Source organism: Canis lupus, chromosome 16 (assembly GCF_048164855.1).
Source record: "Canis lupus baileyi chromosome 16, mCanLup2.hap1, whole genome shotgun sequence".
NCBI lineage: Eukaryota > Metazoa > Chordata > Mammalia > Carnivora > Canidae > Canis > Canis lupus.
This window is the reverse complement of record NC_132853.1, coordinates 20,350,323-20,372,699: the sequence shown is the minus strand read 5'-3', so window position 1 is coordinate 20,372,699 and position 22,377 is coordinate 20,350,323. Positions and strand designations below refer to the sequence as shown.

The 22,377-nt window shown below is 40.1% G+C and overlaps 1 protein-coding gene across 15 annotated transcripts in view; it reads right to left on the bottom strand.

Annotated features, from left to right (window-relative positions):
- Positions 1 to 20,479, bottom strand: part of RHOT1 (ras homolog family member T1) — a 63,697-nt gene extending 43,218 nt beyond the window's left edge. For 7 of the 15 annotated variants that reach the window (XR_012008621.1, XR_012008622.1, XR_012008624.1 and 4 more), the window contains exons 1-3: positions 20,231 to 20,448; positions 2,171 to 2,229; positions 341 to 422 (exon numbers count right to left, since the gene is read on the bottom strand). Coding sequence is in view for 11 of the 15 variants with exons in the window: in XM_072779435.1 (XP_072635536.1) it covers positions 341 to 422; positions 2,171 to 2,229; positions 20,231 to 20,306 (217 nt within the window). In the remaining 4 variants the exon portion in view is untranslated. Of the gene's footprint in view, positions 1 to 340; positions 423 to 2,170; positions 2,230 to 19,092; positions 19,164 to 19,763; positions 20,025 to 20,230 lie in introns of those variants that run through there. The other 8 variants (XM_072779434.1, XM_072779436.1, XR_012008623.1 and 5 more) reach the window with 7 other exon arrangements.
- Between the last annotated feature and the right edge of the window lie 1,898 nt (positions 20,480 to 22,377).

Below are 22,377 nucleotides of genomic sequence, written 5' to 3'. Positions count from 1 at the left end.
TCCCGGGACTCCAAGATCACACCCTGGGCTGCAGGCAGCACTAAACCGCTATGCCACCAGGGCTGCCCTACTAGTTTTTTATCATCTCTCTTTCCTTTTCATTATTATGGAACCCAACTTAGCAAATATGGGACTGAGAACTGCAAGATGGAGGCTTTATAGGGGGTATCGGGTAGGGGTTGGCAGGGAGATATAAATGAAACAAGAATAGTAAATGATTATTTACTGCCAAAGAAAAAAACACCTATCCTAGAATATTTTTTAAAGCTCAGTATATATACCTTTCTTGAGGACTATTAAATTAATCCTACAGCTTCACCCACAAGAGAATATTCATTACCTGAGTAATCTACGATGTGTGTTGGAACTCTCTCAGGGGTGACATCAGCTGGAATGGTAATTTCTTCTGCCCGGGGAGGAACCTTCATTTGCAAACAAATATAGAAAAAAAAAAAAAAAACCTTTGGATATTATGAATCAAACTTGTTAACAGATCATGTAAATTTGTCTATATATTAGCCCCTTCCACCCATACCTGTCCTTACAAGATTTATTACACTTTTGCCAATGCTTATTTTTGTGCTTGAACCCATGAGCCTGAGATCAAGACCTGAGCTGAGCTCAAGAGTTGAAAGCTCAACCGACTGAACCACGCAGGTGTCCCAATAAACACTTCTTTTAAAAAAGCATGTACAAAAAAATAAATAAATAAAATAAAAAATAAAAAATAAAAAAAATTAAAAAATTAAAAAGCATGCATATTTCTACCTGCGTGGGCATAGGATATATTAAGAATACTTCAGATCTAACACAGCCTACCATAATATTTAAATTAATTGGTATTTCAAATATTTGATTTTTGAACTGCTGTTTTCATTCTATTTTGTTGAATGCTAAAGATATTCTACAAATGACAAATGAAGTTAATCCAAAGCAATCTTCAAATAAAACAATAAATTATCAAAATTATTATCTTCTAGAAGATAACTGATTGGCTACATAAGCCTTGCTTAATGACTGCATTTTCTAGAAAGACTATATGATTTTTTTTAACCAATTAAAAACCTCTTATCCACACCCAAGAAGTCTATGCTAAAATGACAAATCTAAACTCAAACTATCACAGAAAATTTTTAAGTATTATACTCCAAGTGATCACATGATGATACACTTCATTTCCCAAATTAAGTAATTACTTATTTAAGAGGAAAAAAAAAGCAAAAGAAACAATGAATGGTTCATGTGGCACTTGTAATTGTTGAAAACACTACCATATAATATATCAAATTCCTGTCTGCACAATGAAATTATACAGATACTCTAACTAAACAAGAGTAAAGACAGGGGAAATGCAAACTGTGAGGCTATAATACCAGTTTTATGAATAGGATAAAGAGAAACAACGTTCATCCCATTTGCACCCATCCTATTCCCCAAACAAAATTCTAACTTTACATAGGGCCTTAGCCAATGCTCCCTCATTTTGAACACAAATCGATTGCCAGTAATCATAAAACCACCTTGCTTTTGGTGTTACTCTACTATTATGAAGCTTATCTCATTTGAGACACATTATAATCATTTGAGGTAGACAGAGGTGGGGTGAATTAGTTTCTTCATTTATAAAATGTAAAATGACTGTAAAATGATGCAAAAATTAAAGGTTCTCAAATATGTGAGTTAAAATCCTAGAGGTTCTGATGTCTCAAAGACTGGGGAGTGTCAGATGGAAGGCAGGTGGGCAGCCAGCCAAATATTTCATCTTTATTTCAACTAAAGGAATATTCACCTGTTTTATATTTTGGGCTTATGAATAACATATTATTTTTAAGAAAGGATTAATAGCTTACATGATCTCTAATATCCCTTCCAGCTCCCATTTTACAAATGAGATAACTAAGGCACAGAGATGACAAATGTCCTAGCTAAGATCAAAAGGAGGAAGAGCAAACAATTAGGTAAACTCAGATCTAGTTTGATTCTAGCTCCTGCAGTACATTGCAGGGATGTTTTGTATAAACTAGTATGAGCCCTTTTAAAGTCACAACTGTCAGAAAGGAAACACATGCCAATTAAAAAAAAAAAAAAAAAGCAGAATTTATTTCACTTTAGGCTCATTTTTGATAAATTTAAAAGACTTTAGATACAGAAAAGAAATAAAAATATTTACCTCTTCTGGGAATTCTTCACTGACCAGAGACATAATCAGTGATGTCTTCCCAACTCTAGCTGTGAAAACAAACATCATTATTTTAATAATAAAATGTTTGGGTACTACATAAGCTCAAATTCAGCAACAACACAGCAGAGTCTGTCACCCATTAGCCAAAATCAGAGGCATCCAAATCACCAAGTTTTAGCACAATGCTTAAAGTATATCCTTTTCTGCTTAAAGCTCCTTGTTGAAAACAAAAAAAAATTACCAAAATAAATAAAAGTAAAAATCTTCCCCCAAATTCCTCTTTACCAGTTTAATACATGTAGTCTCCCAGATTTTTTTTTACTTATATTAACATATTATAATAATTCACCACATAGTTCAATAATAGAATCCTGGTATTCATATTACTTTACAATCTTCCATTATCATTTAATTATGTCCTTGGGCAGTATTCCACGTCTGTATGTAAAAATCTCCTGGGAAGGGTAAAGGGACAGTTATTATGTAATGGACACAAACCTTTTATTGGGGATGATGAAAGAGTTTTAGATAGAAAAAGTGCTGTTGATTACACAACACTGTGAATGTATTTAATGTCCCTTAACCATACTCTTAAAAATGATTAAAATGTCAAATCGTATGTCTTATATATTTTATCACAATTTAAAAAATAGCAAAGAGAAATCCATTTCTTTTTTAAATGACTGAAAGAAAGCAGTGACTAAAAACACAAGTCAGTCTCTGGAAAAACAACAAATGGCTGGAAAAAAGAGTACTGGTCAAAACAACTTAGAGGGTATGCTGCAAACAAGTAGAATGCCACTAGTAAAAGGACAGAGTGGATGGTTTGACAGGTATCTCCTGGTTCCAGTTTTTTTTAAAGATTTTATTTAATTATTCATGAAAGACACAGAGAGAGGCAGAGACATAGACTGAGGGAGAAGCAGGCTTCCTGCAGGACTCGATCTTGGGACCCTGAGATCATGACCTGATTCTGGCTCCAGTTTCTGGGGATCTTTTCAGCTTACTTTTCAAGTAGCTGACTATAAGATAACATTTCCCTGAATTCTGACCATGTCAGTGAATCAGAGCCCATCATCACAGAACTGCTGGACTCTGGTTATCAATGTCAGCTTATCCAGCAAAAATTTTCAGATGGAGAACCTGGGATCCAGAAACAGTGATTTTCTCAAGATCTCACTAAAGATTAGCTGCAGATTTAAGATGAAAACCCATCTTCTAAGCCAGTGTTCTCTTTCTTATGACACACTTTAAGAAAATATTGTTAAAACAATAATACAGAGAGGGAATGATGGCCCCTATGGTCAGCAAACACTACATACACAAATTCTATATAAATTAATTGAAATATTCAATGATTCACTAGTGACTAATCCAGGAGCTCTGGGTCCAGTTTTTTGTTTTTGTTTTTTAACTCACTGTGAGAAAGTATCAGACTTACAGAAAAATTGCAAAACTAGTACAAAGGAGTCATGTCTATTCTTTAACCAAAATCCTCAAATGTTAACATTATACCATATTTGCATTATCATTCCTTTCCTCTCCCTCCCCCGACTCCATGTATTTTTAAACCACTTAAGAGTAACTTATAGACCTGATGCCCCTTTACCCTTAAGCGCCTTGTATGTATTTCCTAAAAACAAGATCATTCTCTTCTATAACCATGGTGTAGTGTCAAGATCAGGAAATCAACACAATGCTATTATCTACTGTTGACCTGACTTCACATCTCATCATTTGTCCCATTACCATCTTTCATAGAAGAGAAAAATCTTTCTCGCCAGGATCAAATATTGCATTTGGTCATCACATCTCTTTAGTCTCTAGTCTGGAAGAATTCCTTAGTGGTTTTTATCTTTCATAGCTTCAACATTTTTGAAAAAAATACAAGTCATTTAATTTGTAGACTCTCTCTCAATTGGGTTTGTATGATATCACCTCATGATTAATTTCAGGTTTTGCACTCTGAGAGGAATGCCCCAGAAATGATACTGTATCCCTCAGTGTATCACAACTGAAGGGAGATGATGTCAATTTGTCCCATTATTGGTGAAGTTAACTATCATCAGCTGGAAGGTGGTGTCTGCAAGTTATTCTCTTTCCCTTTGTAATTGGTAAGTATCTTGTGAGAAAGTAAGTTCAGACCATGCAAACACTCTGTTTCTCACCAAACCTTTGCCTCCCGGTTTTCGCAGTCATTCATGATTTGTCTTGTGTTGCTATAGTTGGCTGCTAGATGGTGATGATGATATTTCTATTTCTATCACTCCTTCTACATTACTTTGCATTCTACTTTAAGGAAAAACTCATTTCTGATTCATATCAACATGATCTCACGGATTCCTACATTATTCTACATGTTAAACCCATTATTATCATTACTTGGAAGCTCAAATTGTTCCATTTTACTTGAAAAATGACATTTATGTAGGTAAAAATCAGCATTACTTATATGATCCCATTTTATAAATACATATGTATTCAACTGCGAAAAAAAAAAACCCCCAGAAGGATCTATACACCAACAGCAGTCATCTCTGAAGCAAATGTAACTGTAACTTTATTTATGCTTTTGTACTTTTGCACATTTCCCCAATTTTCTACAACAAATATATACAATTTTTGCTACTGGAAAATGTTAACAAGCATTTTTTTAAAGATTTTATTTATTCATCATAGACCTAGAGAGAGAGAGAGGCAGAGACACAGGCAGAGGGAGAAGCACGCTCCATGCTGGGAGCCCAACGTGGCACTCGATCCTGGGTCTCCAGGATTGTGCCCTGGGCCAAAGGCAGGTGCTAAACCGCTGAGCCACCCAGGGATCCCAACAAGTATTATTTTAAAAGTCACGTTTTGGTAGTAAAAATTGGTATATTCTAAATTTACAGATGGCAAGGGTATCTGGGTAGCTCAGCTGGATAAGTGTCCAACTCTTGATCTCAGTTCAGGTCTTAATTTCACAGTGGTAAGTTCAAGGCCCACACTGGGTTCCACAATGGGCATGGAGCTTACTTAAAAAAAAAAATTTTTTTACAGGTGACAACTAAAATTTACCTAAAGGTTGACATGTTAAATGCATTCTTTCATCCTTTCAACAAATATTTCTTGAGCACTTCTATATACCAGGCACTATTCCATGTGCTGATCAAGGCACTTGGTCTTCCCTATTTTTACATTCAGAGAGATTATATTCCAACAGATTTATGAGGTTTTCACCAATAAAGAACACTCTACACATCAGGACAAAAAGGAAAAATTCAAAAACTGGCCATCCTTGATTTACCCTTTCTCTGTAAATGACCATTCAAGCTCTGCCAAATTTTCCTTTGAAAAAAATTTTTTTAAAGATTTTATTTACTTATTCATGAGAGACACAAAAAGAGAGAGAGGCAGAGACATAGTCAGAGGGAGAAGCAGGCCCCATGCAGGGAGCCCAATGTGGGATTCGATCCCCAGACCGTGGGATCATGTCCTGATCCGGGGGCAGACACTCAATCACCGAGCCACCCAGGTGTCCCTTCCTTTGAAATTTTTAATATTCATTCCTTCCTTTATGTTCCCACCTTTCTGTAATTATGGTACTTTTTAAAAAAGATTTTATTTATTGATTTGAAATACAGAGAGAGACTCCCCCAGAGTACAAGCAAGGGTAGCAGCAGAGAGAGAAAGAGAGAGAGAGAGAGAGAGAGAGAGAGGCAGACTCCCTGCTGAGCAGGGAGTCAGATGCAGGGCTGGATCCCAGGACCTGAGCCAAAGACAGACGCTAAACTGACTGAGCCACCCAGGCACTCCTGTAATTACTTTTACTGAAACACTTCCCACTCCCAACTTTCTACCCCCTCCTCTAATCTCTCCTCTTATTAAAATCCATCAGCAATACAAATGTCAACCCATCTCTCTAAGACATCTTTTCATTTTCTAACTCATCTGATCAAAAGCCTTGACTCTCAATTACCTACCACATCAAGGTGAAACATTCTGCTGGCCTTTGAAAACCATGCATAATTTGACCCCACCTCATCTACCTAATCTCATTTCCCACTACACCCACATACACAATTTGCTCAAATAAGGCAGTTCTGCTCTGTGTAAGCACAAACAAGTTATGATGAATTTTGCCTCCTCACATAGTTTTCTTCACCTGAAACATCATTCATTCTCTCTCCTCTGCTTTTTCAAATGTTAACCATCTCTCAAGGACAGCTCAAAATCTACCTCATCCCTATAGATAGCCCAGGGCTACTGCAGCTCCCCCCCTTCCTTCTTTGAACTACTCTGTGCCACATAACTTACATCAAACTATTATGAATATAAGGTGCATACTTAACATGTATGCGTCTACATTAACATAATAATCAAATATTTAATAAACTGAATCTTCTAATTTTATGAGTGGGGAAAAAGACCTCTAGTACATCAGACAGACTGAATTGCTTTCACCTTTCCCATGCACACACACTGCCACTTAGGAAATTAAGTTCCACCTCATAGAGTTTCTGGAACTATCCCATTCAAAGCTTTTCTTAACGGCATCTGAAAAGCTGTGAACAGTAGGTAACTTCTAAGGGGGAAAATAAATCCTAAAATTACTCGTTCAATTTTAATAGAAAATAATTAATGCTGGAATTTCCAATAATATTAAAGGAGGGTGTGATATAATAAAGAATCCATCTGGTCTTCATCCCCACGCAGTTCCTAGCACAGAGTTTAAAAATCCCTTGGAATTAGAGTGCATGAGTGGCTCAGTTGGGCAAGTTTCTGCCTTCAGCTTAGATCATGTCCTAGGATGGAGCCCTGCATCAGGCCCCCTGCTCAGTAGGGAGCCTGCTTCTCCCTCTCCTTCAGCCTTTGCTTGTGAGCACTCTCTCTCAAATGAATAAAATCTTTAAAAAAAAAAAAAAAATCCCTCAGAAGTTCTGTATGATTAGGAGTGTCTTTTGTTATAGTCTCTTTCAATCATACTTGAGTTTATCCTAATGAGATGACCTATTAGGGAGAAGGGAGGGCCTAGATAGCTTCAGGATGGGGACTGGTTGCTAGAAAAACTAACCATGTATTGGCAGATTGGAATTTTCAGCCCCCACCTCAAAACCTAGTGGCTGGCAGGCAGAAGGCCACAGCAAGCACACAGATTGAGTTCAATCATATGGTTAATGATTTAATCAATCGGGCCTACATAATGAAGCTCCACAGCAAAACTCTGGACATCAAAACTCAGGGGAGCTTCCTGGCTGATGAACATAATGATGAACCAGGAATGTGGCACTCCTGACTCCAAGGCTCAGGACCCTTCAAGACTTTGCCCTAAGTACCTCTTAATCTGGTTGTTCATTTGTGTATCCGTAAGTATAGCATTTTCCTGAGTTCTGTGAATTGTTCTAGCAAATTATCAAACCTAAGGGGGTGGTGGGAAGCCCCAAACTTGTAGTTAGCCAGGAGGAAGTATGGATAGTCTGGGACCCCATTTGCAGTTGGTGTGTAAAGTGAGGGCAATCTTGTTGGGGACCTTGCACTTTAACTTGAAGGATCTGATGCTAACTCAGGGTTGTTAGTGTCAAAACTGGACTGAACTGTAGAACACCCAGTGTCAGAAAACTGTCAGAATGAAGAGGGCACAACAGTTTTGTATTTATAAAAAGTAGTGATGGGGTGCCTGGGTGGCTTGGTCGGTTAAGGTGTCTGTCTATGGCTCAGGTCATCTGGAATGGAGCCCTGCGTTGGGCTCCCTGCTCAGCAGGGAGCCTGCTTTTCCCTCTCCACAGCTTGTGCTCTCTCTCACTATCTCTCTCTCAAATAAATAAACAAAATCTTAAAAAAAAAAAAAAAGTAATGATGGCTCAAAAAACTGAGAAACATTGTAACTGACCTTCTATCCAAGAGTATAAGTTCCATTGTGGCATATTTGCCCATGCCTAGACCAACATAGAGAAAACACTAGAAGAGCACACAGAGAGTATTAACGTATGCTTTTACATGACTCATCTTTCTTGTGTAGACTCCTACTATTAATTCATTTGCTAAGTATTTACCTGATTGTCTTCCAAGCACAAAGTTTTATCTTACATACTCTGTGGGGATACTATGGAAAATGTATTAAACAAAATAGATAAAATTGCTACAAAAGAAGTATGGCTTAAGTGCTATGCTCAATCACTCTTGCAAAAAAGGGAAAGGGGGCAAGGAAGGATGGGAAAAGAAGGGGACATTTACTTTTCCCAGAAGTCTCTAAACATAGCAGAAAATTGAAAAGTTCATAAAAGCAGCTTATAGTTTGGTTTCAAGGAAGAAAAACTGAATAATCAGTTAAGACAAGAAAACTCTTAAGAGTACTGTGCAGGGATCCCTGGGTGGCGCAGTGGTGTAGCACCTGCCTTTGGCCGAGGGCGCGATCCTGGAGACCCCTGATCGAATCCCATGTCGGGCTCCTGGTGCATGGAGCCTGCTTCTCCCTCTGCCTATGTCTCTGCCTCTCTCTCTCTCTCTCTCTGTGACTATCATAAATAAATTAAAAAAAAAAGAGTACTGTGCATATGTAACACCTAGGGAAACATGTAGCATACTACCAATGGTCTCCTAAAGGACTTCCTACCCCTCCTTGATGAAAACTTTACTTTTCCTGCCAGCTACTGATTGTCTCTGGAAACACTAAGGAATAAGAATTTCATTATCACCCACAGGAAATTCCATAAGGGCAGAGAATGTGTCTTTCTTGCTCACTATTGAATTCCTAGCAAATACTAGTTTTAGAAATATTGAGTTCCTAGCAAATACTCTTGGTAAATGCAGCTTATGGTTTAGTGGTTAAGAGTATACATTTGAAATTTAGGAAAGTGGTTGGTTACTTTTGAGGGAAAAAAAAGGAAGTGATTACCATTCAACTGATAGTAATGTTTTATTAACCTAGGTGATGGGTATTTGTTATATTATTCTTTATAGCTTTGATATAAATATTTCCCAAAAAGCGAGGGGCATAATACAGGCTTTGGAATAAGCCAAGACTAAGATTGGACTGAAATCTTTTTTTTTTTTTTTTTTTTTTTTTTTAGATTTTATTTGTTTATTCATGAGAGACAGAGAAAGAAAGAGAGAGAAGCAGAGACATAGGCAGAGGGAGAAGCAGGCTCCATGCAGGGAGCCCGATGTGGGACTCCATCCCAGGGCTCCAGGATCATGCCCTGGGCTGAAGGCAGACACTCAACCACTGAGCCACCCAGGGATCCCTGAACTGAAATCTTAATCCCAGTGCTTACTAGCTGTGTTTCCTCAGGCAAGTCATGAAGCCTCAGTTTATTCATCTACAGAATGCTGAACAGCTGCAGCTAAATTAAATCAGTAAGAGGATTAATTAAGATGGCAGATACATAATGCCTAGCACAATACCTGGCAAACATTAAGTACACGTATGGTAGTTGTCGTAATGATGATGCTCACAGTTTAAATTAAAGGAGTTGAGGGATCCCTGGGTGGCGCAGCGGTTTGGCGCCTGCCTTTGGCCCAGGGCGCGATCCTGGAGACCTGGGATCGAATCCCACGTCGGGCTCCCGGTGCATGGAGCCTGCTTCTCCCTCCACCTGTGTCTCTGCCTCTCTCTCTCTCTTTTTCTGTGTGTGACTATCCTAAATAAATAAAAATTTAAAAAATAAAGGAGTTGATTGAGGGCAGCCCTGATGGCACAGCGGTTTAGCGCTGCCTGCAGCCCACGGAGACCCTGGATGGAGTCCCACATCAGACTCTCTGCGTGGAGCCTGCTTCTCTCTCTGCCTCTCTGTGTGTGTGTGTCTATGAATAAATAAATAAAATCTTAAAAAAAAAATAAAGGAGTTGATTGAGCACTAAAATGGGCCAGAAAATTTGGATTTGGGAATCAGCTTTCTAATTAGCAGTATAATCTTGAGTTGTCACTGACTCCCTGGGCCTCAATTTTCTCATCAGTTAAAAAAAAAAAAAAAAAAAGGGCTAGATGTTATCAATGCTTATACTCTCTGATTAAAGCACACTATCATGTAGTACACCTAAAAGATTGGCCTGTAACAGATGAAAAGGTGCATATTACATGTAATGTACAGTAACGTCCCTTACAGCACCCTAGCAATGGTAGACAGATCCCCAAACTGGATGTGTTAACTATTTTAACACATGTTAAAATGTGTATGGGAAAGTGACTTGTCAGGAACATTCATCTATCTATAAGAACAAAATGGGTCTCACCATGGCAATATGGGGTCCAGAAATTTCTAGAACTTGTGGGCTTATAGTGAGCATTTCATAACTTTTTTCCTTAAATAATTCCTTCCATCATGGCCTTATTTAAGGTCCCAGAAATCCCAAAGGTAGCTAGCTCAAGGTAGTATTCATATCGAAATTCACAGCAGTCCACTCTAATTCCACCTGATTACGCAAAATGGAGGCAAAATAGTTATTTTAAAATAAATTAAGCCACTGCTCTCTTAGTTCAGCATCAGAAAACCTAGAACTTGGACCTCCTGCCCATTTTTTACTCTTGGCAACTGAGGCTGCAGCAGATCAAGAAAAATGCATTTGGGAAAGAGCCCAAATAAAGTTCCTTGCAAAGAGTGGTATCTGATTAAAGACAACACAAAGCAGAGCTACCTGTGGGTCACCTGACAGGAGGATGCCTCTGCTGTGAAGTCCAACCAAGTCCACTAGGACTTGTATAGGCTTTTCCTACACATTATTGTATTTTAAGATTTTTATTATTTATTTGTTCATGAGAGACACACACACACAGAGAGGCAGAGACACAGGCAGAAGGAGAAGCAGGCTCCATGCAGGGAGCCTGACATGGGACTCGATCCCAGGTCTCCAGGATCACACCCTGGGCCAAAGGCAGGCACTAAACCGCTGAGCCATCTGGGCTGCCCTATACATTATTTTAGTAAGCAGTAAAACCCCCAGGTGCTTGGGCGGCTCAGTGGTTAAGCGTTTGCCTTCAGCTCAGGGTGTGATTCTGGAATCCTGAAATCCTGGGATCGAGTCCCACACTGGGCTCCCTGCATGGAGCCTGCTTCTCCCTCTTCCTGTGTCTCTGCCTCTCTCTCTCTCTCTCTCTCTCTGCGTCTCTCATGAATAAATAAATAAAATCTTTTTAAAAAAAAAAAAGAAGTACAAAAGTCAACTCTAAAAAAAAAAAAATTAAATAAGACTCCCAGGTGCTTAAAACAACAAACCTTTGAGAAGATCCAAAGCTTGTACAAGTCCTGTGACCTTTGAACTTCTGGGTCTTTCTCACCCAACTAGACATGTCTTTTTTCCCCTAGTGTCTCCAAAATTCCACAACTACCACCAGCAGATATGTTCCCAGAAACTGTTTCACTTCTGCAGAATTCTCCTGGATGTCTTACACATCTCTACATTCTTATCCTTGACCAACTATGTTAAGAATGGGAAAAATGAATCAGATGCTCAATAACTCAAATGCTCCTGGTACCCAAAAGGAAAACAAGTCTCACTCTTGCTTGGTCCTGGAGAAATTTGCCTGCCTTAATACCCTTAAGACCTTGATTTCTCTCATAACCCCTTTTTAGGATTACCTTTTTAAAATTTTTCTTGAATCCCACCACTCCAAAGCCCTCACCAGTTTCAGAAGAAACCTACCTTTTAGTTCACACCTTGAAACATACAAAAATGATCAAAATTAAGTCAAACACCAACATTAAAAGACTTATTAGTTTCGAGCAGCCTGGGTGGCTCAGCAGGTTAGCGCCGCCTTCAGCCCAGGGCATGATCCTGGAGACCTGGGATTGAGTCCCGCATTGGGCTCCCTGCATGGAGCCTGCTTCTCCCTCTGCCTGTGTCTCTCATGAATAAATAAATAAAATCTTGAAAGAAAAGAAAAGAAGAAAAGAAAAGAAAAGAAAAGAAAAGAGAGAAAGAAAGAAGAAAAAAAGAAAGAAAGAAAGAAAGAAAGAAAGTAAGTTAGTTAAGACTTACTGCTCCTTAATCACAACCACTCAGGCCTTCAACAGGTAGGTGTTCCATGTTACCACTAAAGTCCCCTCCCTCACCATAACCCTTAAACGTCATCCATTCTTCCTTATCTCTCTGCTTAAAACTCATGGGGAAAAAAAAAAAAAAACCTCATGAGAACACCCCTTTACTGGCCATTGTCCCTTTCTGCTTTTTCCATGGACCCATGGACCCTCTACTACGTTCCCAGTGATATTTTCCGAAGGGAAAGACCAACATTCTGAGGAAATCCAGATTTCTTCACAACTCAGCTCAACATGGCAGTTCTGGCCACCGCTGCAGCAGCAGGCTCCTGTCAAAGCACAAACTTGCCACCAAGTCTATTCCAACAGGGCAGGCCTCGGTGACCCAGAAGGAAACTCCTTAGCAGGAGAAAGGGCACTGAAAGCACCACAACAATTTAAGAGTTTTACTTATGCTTGATCATACAAGACAGAAAGACAGTGATACCAAAAAGTGGGAAGCATTCAATTTAAATTATATATATATGGATACAATCACTTACAGTGTGGCACTTCTATTTATTTATTCACTCATATTCTGCCTCAGCTGTTATAGAAGCTGAGGTGGCTTAGTACTCACTGCAATAAAAACAATTCCATCTAGTTTTTGAAGTAATCAGTATAGTAGGCTTTTTAAAAATCAAAGAAAATGAACCTCTTCCGTGCAAAATTTCAAGAGTGATTTTGTCTTTTTTTTTTTAAAGATTTTATTTATTTACTCATGAGAGAGAGAGAGAAGCAGGCTCCATGCAGGGAGCCCCACGTGGGACTCGATCCCGGGACTCCAGGATCACACCCTAGGCTGAAGGTGGACACTTAACCGCTGAGCCACCCAGGCGTTCCTGATTTTGTCTTTTAAAAAGTTCAGGGTGCCTTGGTGGCTCAGTCAGTTAAGCATTTGCCTTTGGCTCAGGTCATGATCCGGGGAGAGCCCCACATCACCCCAAGAAAAGCTCCCACTCGATGGGGAGTCTGCTTCTGCCTCTCCTTCTGTTCCTCCCCCTACCCAGTCTACTCGTGCTCTCTCTCAAATAAGTGGATAAAGTCTTAAAAAAAAAAGGTTCAAAATCAGACCAAGAGAGACAGATTATACAGATTATTATTGGGAAAGAATGAGTACATTTTCATTGGTATCATTTTGGGTTTCCTTTTGGAAGAATAGTAAGATGATAGTTACTTTAATAAAAGATTAGACAAAGGGGATTTAGTTAAGAAATGCTTCAGTGAATCTAAACTAGAGCTTTTGCTTCCCTTAAGGCCTACTCACCTAACCCTGAGTGAGACTATCAAAATAGGGAAGCAGCAGGTTTAAAATTACAATAGGTCACTAATTTTAGCCTTTTAATTGAGAAATGAGTATCTTAAAAACAAAACATTTTAAAATATTAAATTTAAAAACTATTTAAATAAGCCTACAATCCAAAAGGCCCCTCGACAATGGCAGGCAGGAATATATTTTTAACTGCTCCAAAAAATAATTTCCATAAAGGAACAAACTTCTCTAATTATTGTACCAATTAAATTTTATATTTAATACAAAATACAATATATAATATTACATAATTCTATAACAAATAAGTATAAATGAATTTAATAAAATAGAATATGTAAAAATACAATTAAGTACTTAAAAATAAAATACATAAAAAATACTTAAAATATTAATATGGAGGACAAAACATTATTGTTAGACAGTCATCTAATGGTCTCTGCTTCCTCTATTTTGCCTGAGAAACCCTGAAGTGATGTATAAAAACAAAAGGCACGGTCACAATTATTCCCAAAGACAGAAAGCTTTCTGATCAGTTCAACACAACATGCCACAATGCTGTCTGAGACTCCATGCTTCTAAGTAGGTCATTCATGGGAAACATAATTCATCACTATAGAACAAATTATCTAGATTTATCCAGGCTAAAAATTTCTTTGTCTTTTCATCACATCTTTTGAACATCTAGTTCTAAATGACAGCAAATTCCTAATATTCATGAAGTGGCAATAACATTTTCTGGTTCCAATTACCATCCTACCAGCCATATTGGCTATTTTTCTTGACAACAAACACCCTGTGCTTCAAGTAGTAAAGGGATCTACTCATTTTTATCTGCTTCTTCTTACGAAGACTTGTTGGCTCTTACTAAATTATGTAATTATACAGGGATGAGGAGGATGACTGTGTTCATTTTTAACTGGGAAGCTTTAGCACCTGGGGCAACAGCTGAGTACTGTTCTAAAGGGAAATTTCAGTGACCATATGCAGACTATTTGGACTGCAGAAGAACAAATGTTATGGTCTATCCCTCTCCTTTGAACTAGATCAACAGTAGTGCCCAACTGGTGCCAGAGGAACAAAAAGACAGATCTTAATATATACATGAGAATGACAGAGAAAAGACCTTATATGAACAGAAGAGACTAGACTATGCTTGAACACAGACTATCACACCTGACTACAGCCTATCACCCAAAGTACTAAACACAGTATAATTGAAACTGGAGCAGTTTAATCTTCAAATATCATTTAACAAAGACCAGAATGGAAAGCAATATGGCTTAAAGGGATTGTAGAAAGCTTTTTTCTTAACATAAATGCTAGCTTATTACTAAAGTTTCTTTGATTCTTATACCTATCTTATGCCTGAAGAGTCTTTTCCCCAATCCTACTAAAATGACCTCTGGTGTTTCAAGGAGAAGCTGACCTCTTTTGGCAAGGAATGTAGTAACTGTTGGCAGCCAAGACATGACACTGTCATTAAAAGTCACTGGTCTGTTTTACTGTCAGAACACAGGAATCTCCAAGGCAAAATAAAGCTAAGGACCTGGAGCAGGAGACTGGAGGAATGTTGCCTTCAAATGCTAATAACCACACAGCAGACTGGATTTAAGAAAGGACAATGGTCAAATGTTTATGACTAAGACATAAATGTTTATGTTTAGTTTGGAAAACAAAGAAAGGCTAAATAAATGGAACTTGAACTCATTCATTCTTTCAAAAACTACGGATGACCTGCCCCCTCCACCCCCAGTGGCTCAGTGGGTTAAGCATCTCACTCTGGATTTCGTCTCAGGTCAAGATCTCAGGGTTTTGAGATCAAGCCCCAAGTCCAGCTCTGTGCTGAGCATGGAGACTGCTTGTGATTCTCTCTCTCCTTCTCCCTCTGCACCCCTCCCCCCAGCTAGCTTGCATACTCTCTAAAAAAACCAAAAACTACAGATGATCTTTGAACAATGCAGAGGATAGAGGCATCAACCTACTCCCCATACCCCCAGCAGTCCAAAATCCCCTGGTAACTTCTGACTCCCCAAAAACATTACTGCTAATAATTATTGTTGACCGGAAGCCTTACTAATAACATAAGCAGTCTATTAACACATATTTTTGTATGTTATATATATATTCTACAATAAAGTAAGCTAAAGAAAAGACGTTATTAAGAAAAATCATAAGGAAAATACATTTACAGTACTGTACTGTAAAATATCCCCATATAAATGGACCCACATAGTTCAGACCCATGTTGCTCAAAGCTCAACTGTATTTGAGCACCTACTTTGTGCCAGGCCTACTCCAGGCACTGGGGATATAACAATGAACAAGATAAATCCTCTGCCCTCATGAAGCTTACTTTCTAGCCCAAAAAACAAGTGAACAAATACACATGGAAGAATTGCCTGAGTCAGGGCCCTCTTGTTGAGAAAGCAGTAGAGAACAGGATAAGAGCGAAGCAGGGACCAGTCTTCTAATAGACTTCACACGTCTGCATTAAAAAGTTTGGACTTTATCCTAAATGAAAAGAGAAATCATGAAAGAATTTCAAAAATGGGTAACAGGATCTGAGATATTTTTTAAAGATGACTCTACCTGCTACGTAGAGAATAGACAAAATTAGAAGCCGGAAGACCAGTTAAGGAGAGATATTACAAAAGCCTAGGCCAGAGCCAATCGAAGCCTGAACTAGTTTGGCTTGAATGAGTTTCAGTGATAAACTAATCAGGGACGCCTGGGTGGCTGGGCGGTTGGGTGTCTGCCTTTGGCTCAGGGCGTGATCCTGGGGTCCCGGGATGGAGTCCTGCATTGGGCTCCCAGCATGGAGCCTGCTTCTCCCTCTGCCTGTGTCTCTGCCTCTCTCTTTCTGTGTCTCTCATGAATAAATAAATAAAATATTTTTTTTTAATGAAAAACTAATCAGACATATTGAGTAAGAACGACCAGATTCATTTAAAAAGAAGCTGGGTGGCCGGGGTGGCTCAGCGGTTTAGCACTGCCTTCAGCCCAGGGTGTGATCCTGGAGACCAGGCTCCCTGCATGGAGCCTGCTTCTCCCTCTGCCTGTGCCTGTGCCTTTCTCTCTCTGTCTCTCATGAATAAATAAATAAAATCTTAAAAAAATAAAAATAAAAAGAGGTTAGCAGTTCCACTTTCTTAATGATTTTGACCAGTAAGGACAAACATATCTCAACTTAAAAACAAGACTTCACTAAATCTTGTGTACTATTAACGATGGCTACATGATTTAGATAAAAGGCCAGTAAGGTTCATGCTAATTTTATTGCAACAAGGACATTTGTTAAGCATAGTAATGCAAATCTACTTAAATATAAATTCTGGCCAAAGAATCTGACCATGAAAAACAATAACCTGAAGAACTAAGTTTTATGTGGCTGCATTCTTAATAATCTAAAAAAATACGTTCCGTTTAAAGAATGGCAACTGACTTTTACCGTGGTCTGAATGGTCCTCATTATGTTCAATATTATTAAGGAGCAGATGATACTTAAAACACTTTGGCTTTCTCTGCAAATAAATATTTTAAAATTTATAGACAATCTAACTTCTTCGATCTCAGAACTTAATAGACAATAAGCAACTGGTTAGCATTTAAGCCTGGATGGATCAGAATCCAGATTCTGGATGGGCCAAGAAAAGATCCATTCCACCTCCAGAGTACAGCATAGGTTTAGCCAACAGAATGTTGAAACCATTCACAACTATTTGGGAGCTTCAGTGAATGAAGCTGCTGCTCTGTGGTTCAGGGCCAGACACTAACAGCAGTAAACTGTACTGAAGTGATAGAGAAGGAACAGACTTTACAACAATACCAGAGATGAGTGCAGCCTGGGTGGCTTAGCGGTTTAGTACCGCCTTCAGCCCAGGGCCTGATCCTGGGGACCTGGGATCGAGTCCCACATCGGGCTCCCTGCATGGGGCCTGCTTCTCCCTCTGCCTGTGTCTCTGCCCCTCTCTCTCTCTCTCTTTCTGTGTATCTCATGAATAAATAAATAAAATCTTTTATAAAATATAGTATACTAAATATAGGCTAAATGAAGTCTCATGAATAAATTAAAATATTTTTTAAAAATACCAAAGATGATGCTTTTTTTTCCCCCATTCCTCTTAACTGTCTTAAAATGACAACTAAATTACCACCACTTTTACCTAAAAAAGTGGTTTACCTAATAAATCCATGTGTTAGGCCAGTTTTTTATTTTTTTATTTATTAAAATAGGTTTGGTCACATTTATGTTTACCCAGCATTTAAAGCGGTAAAGCTAGGGATGCCTGGGTGGGTCAGTAGATTAAGCTTCTGCCTTCCATTTAGGTCGTGATCCCAGAGTCCTGGGACCAAGACCCACAAGGCTCTCTGCTCAGCAGGGAGCCTGCTTCTCTTCTTCCTCTGCCTGCTGTTCCCCCTACTTGTACGCACTCCCTCTGTCAAATAAATAAATAAAATCTTAAAAAAAAAAAAGTAAAATGGTACACTTAGGTTAACAGCTGTCAAATATTTACACTAAATCTCAAAAGATAATGCTTCAAACATTTCCCCTCCAAAATACCTGCTTTTAATTTAACAAATTAAAATTACATATTTTGGGACGCCTGGGTGGCTCAGTGGTTGAGCACCTGCCTTCAGCTCAGGGCATGATCCCAGGGTCCTAGGATCCAGTACCACATCCGGCTACCCATAGGAAGCCTGCTTCTCCTTCTGCCTGTGTCACTGCCTCTCTCCTTCTGTCTCTCATAAATAAAAAAAAATCTTTAAAAAATAATAAAATAAAATTACATATTTCACATTAAGTATAATTCTAATATTTCTAAATGTGAAAAAAAATGATATATATGGTAACTGGCCTAAAACTTTTGGTACAAACCTTTTCAAGAAAACTGTTTTCCTTAAAAATTAAGGCTTTTTTTATGTCAGGTTCTCCCTGTGATCAAAAAACTCATACGTGCACACTTTTCTCATCTCTATTTGTTTTCATATCTGCAGAAAATGACTTTCAATTTTTCTAACAAATTTTGGGTTCTTTTATGTACTTCTAAGTAACACTGTTAACATTTTAATTTAAATGCCCTAAGGCTGACAACGTATCTTACATATGTATAGCATTTCTATTTAGATGTTTTACAGACTAATTATATGTAATTGCTTCCTATATTCAAAACCAAAACATAGGAATTTTGCTTCTAGAAAATTAGTATTACAATTACTGTACTATAAAACTATTTTATGACAGTTAAGGATCAGCTTTTTATTTTTTTTATTTTTTTTAAAGACTTTATTTATTTATTTATGAGAGACACAGAGAGGCAGAGACACAGGCAGGAGGGAGAAGCAGGCTCCATGCAGGGAGCCTGACATGGGACTCCATCCCAGGACCCCAGGATCATGCCCTGGGCTGAAGGCGGCACTAAACCGCTGAGCCACCACCCGGGCTGCCCCAGGATCAGCTTTTTAAATGGCTATCTACTCACTTTCTCTACATGATTCCAGATGCATAAGCTATGAAATATATGTTAAATAACACCTTCTTGAATTTTGTCAAGGGAATCCACGCAAAATACAGATTAAGATATTGTTGTAAATAAAGCCTAAAATTCACAACTGCAAACAAAAGGTAAACTGTGTCAGGGCAGGCTTACTTCCAAATTCTGATGCTAAAGACTTCTCCAAAGAGCAGATGAACAGAGATTTCAATGAATATCAAAGAACACTACAGAAGAGGGTAAAAATGTGTTAGCTTTCCTCGTTGAGAGTGCATCACAGTGACCTGAAGGGGCTACTCTAGTAGGATGAAATGGAGTTTGAAACAGAATGCTTCGAAACATCAATGGCAGAGCATTAACTAATGTACAAACAAACAATTCAGTCCTCCCAGCCCACTTTCTTATTTTAGTCCTACCAAATGAGTCATGTAACTAGTCAAATGATATCAAGAAGTCCCTGTGATAACAAGTCGGTGATCAGAAGGCATTTCTCCTTCATTATATCTTCAAAGGGTGAAATCTAAGAATTTCTAGGGGGTCTTAGGTGCATGTGTCTGTTTGGATCTCCTGTGTGCCCGTTATTTATAAATTAATTACCAAGTAGCTATGGAATACATAATGTGGGGGGAGGGGTGGGGGGGGGGTTAGGCCTTTTGGTTGACAATAATTCTTTCAACTAAAGGACCCTCCCCAGATGGTTATTCATTCATCGAGCACCTGTATTAACTTGTCTAACTTGAAGTGGAAAATGAATTTTTGAGGAAATACCGAGTCTACCAGCAGTTATTCCAATGCAAAGCGAAGTATCGCCAAAAAACGCTCCATACCTTGGAATCAGTGTCTAGAGAGCACTGCGAGCACCAAAGGGAAAAAAAAAAAAAAAAAAAAGGCAGCAGAACCCTGACCTTGCCGCAAGTCGAACAATTCTGCACCCCTCCCCCTAGCTTCCCCAGGAGCCGGTCCACGCCATCCCAATTGGTCAATCGGCCTGTTCCAAGCACCTGCCAGGCGGTGACAAGGGAATCTCCACGCAAGACAAGAGGGTCTGAAAAGGAAGCGGCCTCGGAAACGCTTTGAGGCCCAGAAAGGAAGGATTCCGGGCGGAAAAGGAAGAGAGGACCTTGGGAGGGCTGAGGCCGGCGGCCAGAGGCTCACGGGGACGCCCGGGGCAGGGCCGGGAGGGGCGGGGGGCCCAGGTGAGAGAGGCCGAGGCCCGCCTGCGGCTGGCGGGGGCGGAGAGGCGCGAGCAGGCCCGGGAAGCACGGGCTGCGGCGGCCGCGGCGCGCGGACTCACGTTCTCCCACCAGCAGGATCCGCACGTCTTTCTTCATGTCTGCGGCTCGCAGGGGCCGGGCTGGGCCAGCACGCATGGAGCGGACACCTCTCGCCGGGAGCGCCCACCCCACGGCGCCGCTCTCCCGGCGCTGCAGGCACCGCCTGCTAGCCTCCCCCGCCGCCGCGCCGCCCCTTCGGCTGCTTCCCCGCTCGGGAGCCGGGACAGCTCCAGCTCCGCCTCCTCCGGCTCCGCGGGCGCGGCGGCGGCGGCGGCGGCGGCGGCGGCGGCGGCGGCGGCGGCGGGGCCGACGGGGCGCCGCGAGGGACAAGCGCGTTCGGAACGCGAACGCTGCCCGGGCTCGAGCGGCGCCCCCCGCGTCTGGCTAGCCGCAGCGCAGGGCCTGGACGCCTCGCCCGCCCTTCTCCGGGATGCGCCTGGGCGGGCTGCGACTTGGAGGGGCAGATCCGCTAGTCTGACCCCGTTCATTTTGCAGAATTGGGGCAGGCGAGGGTACTTATCCAAGGTCACAGAGCTAGAGGTTGGCGGTGACTCAGGACGGGAATATTCGTAGCGGACTGTAGTTTCCAGGAGCCAGTCTACCTGGTTTTCAGTAGCATCCATACCTTACTGGACATAGCCCTCGGAAAATGCTTGATTGTTGAAAGGGTCCCTGGCGGCCAGGATACAGCCTTTTCCACTACCCAGAGCCACCATCAGCTGCTTTTGGCCGGTGAGGCTTACAAAAAGCAGTTCAAAATAATGACATTCAAAAACAAAAACAACAAAAAAATCAAAATAATGACATTCAAAAAAATAATAATAATGACATTCTTTTTAACATTGTCCTTGTAAACAGATTCATTTCTTTGTAGCCAAAGAAATGACTTTGCTCTAAGCCAAACTTAGTTTCTAAGCCAAATTAAGTCACTTTCTGCGGTTTTCTTTGAGCTAGGTCTTCTGATACTTATCTTTAGTTAAGCTTGCTGAGCCTAGTGCTGGACACATGGGTGACACTCGATAGTGAACTATTAGTGATTTTCCTAATATTGCCTTATTTCCTCCTGGCCCTCTCTATCTGGAGAAATTTGTTGCTACATCCCGAATGCTAGAACAGTGCTTGGCACACAGTGGGAGAGAGAGTAGGTAAATAGACGGATATTTAGAATTAATGAGGAAATACAATCTACATAATGTGCGGTTTTTTTCATCTTAAATATTACTTAATAGAGGGCACCTGGGTGGCAGAGTGGTTGAGCGTCTGCCTTAGCCTCAGGGCATGATCCTGGACTCTAGTCCCGCATCATGCTGCCCGCAGGGAGCCTGTTTCTCCCTCTGCCTATGTCTCTGCCTGTCTCTGTGTCTCTCATGAATAAATAAATAAATAAAATCTTTTTTAAAAATTACATAATACATTTTTAGAGAAATGAAGTGGGCATAATACAACCCTCCTTTTTCCTAGGAGAAGCCCTGGGTGTTGGTGTACTAGTTAAGAGCTGCTGACAAATTGCATGGGATTGAATCTAGAGTCCATTACCTAATTAAGTATGTAACCCTGAGTAAGTTATTTTATATATTTTTTTAAGATTTTATTTATTTATTCATGAGGGATACAGAGAGAGAGGCAGAGACACAGGTAGAGGGAGAAGCAGGCTCCCTGTTGGGAGCCTGATGCAAGATTTGATTCCAGGATCCAAGGATCACCCCCTGAGCCAAAAGGCAGGCCCTCGGCCACTGAGCCACCCAGGTGTCCCAAGTAAGTTCTTTTTTTTTTTTTTTTTTTTTTATTTATTTATTTACTTATGATAGTCACAGAGAGAGAGAGAGAGGCAGAGACACAGGCAGAGGGAGAAGCAGGCTCCATGCATCGGGAGCCTGATATGGGATTCGATCCCGGGTCTCCAGGATCACGCCCTGGGCCAAAGGCAGGCGCCAAACCGCTGCGCTACCCAGGGATCCCCCAAGTAAGTTCTTTTACGTCTCCAACCTGTCCATTCAGTAACAGAGCGATAGTGATAATAACACCTCTTCAGGTAGTTTTGAAGAATAAGTAAGATAATACAGGTTAAACATTTGGTATAGTGCCAGACTCGTGGTACTTGCTCTATTGATTTCATTTTTTTTTTTTTTTTAATTTATGATTGTCACAGAGAGAGAGAGAGAGAGGA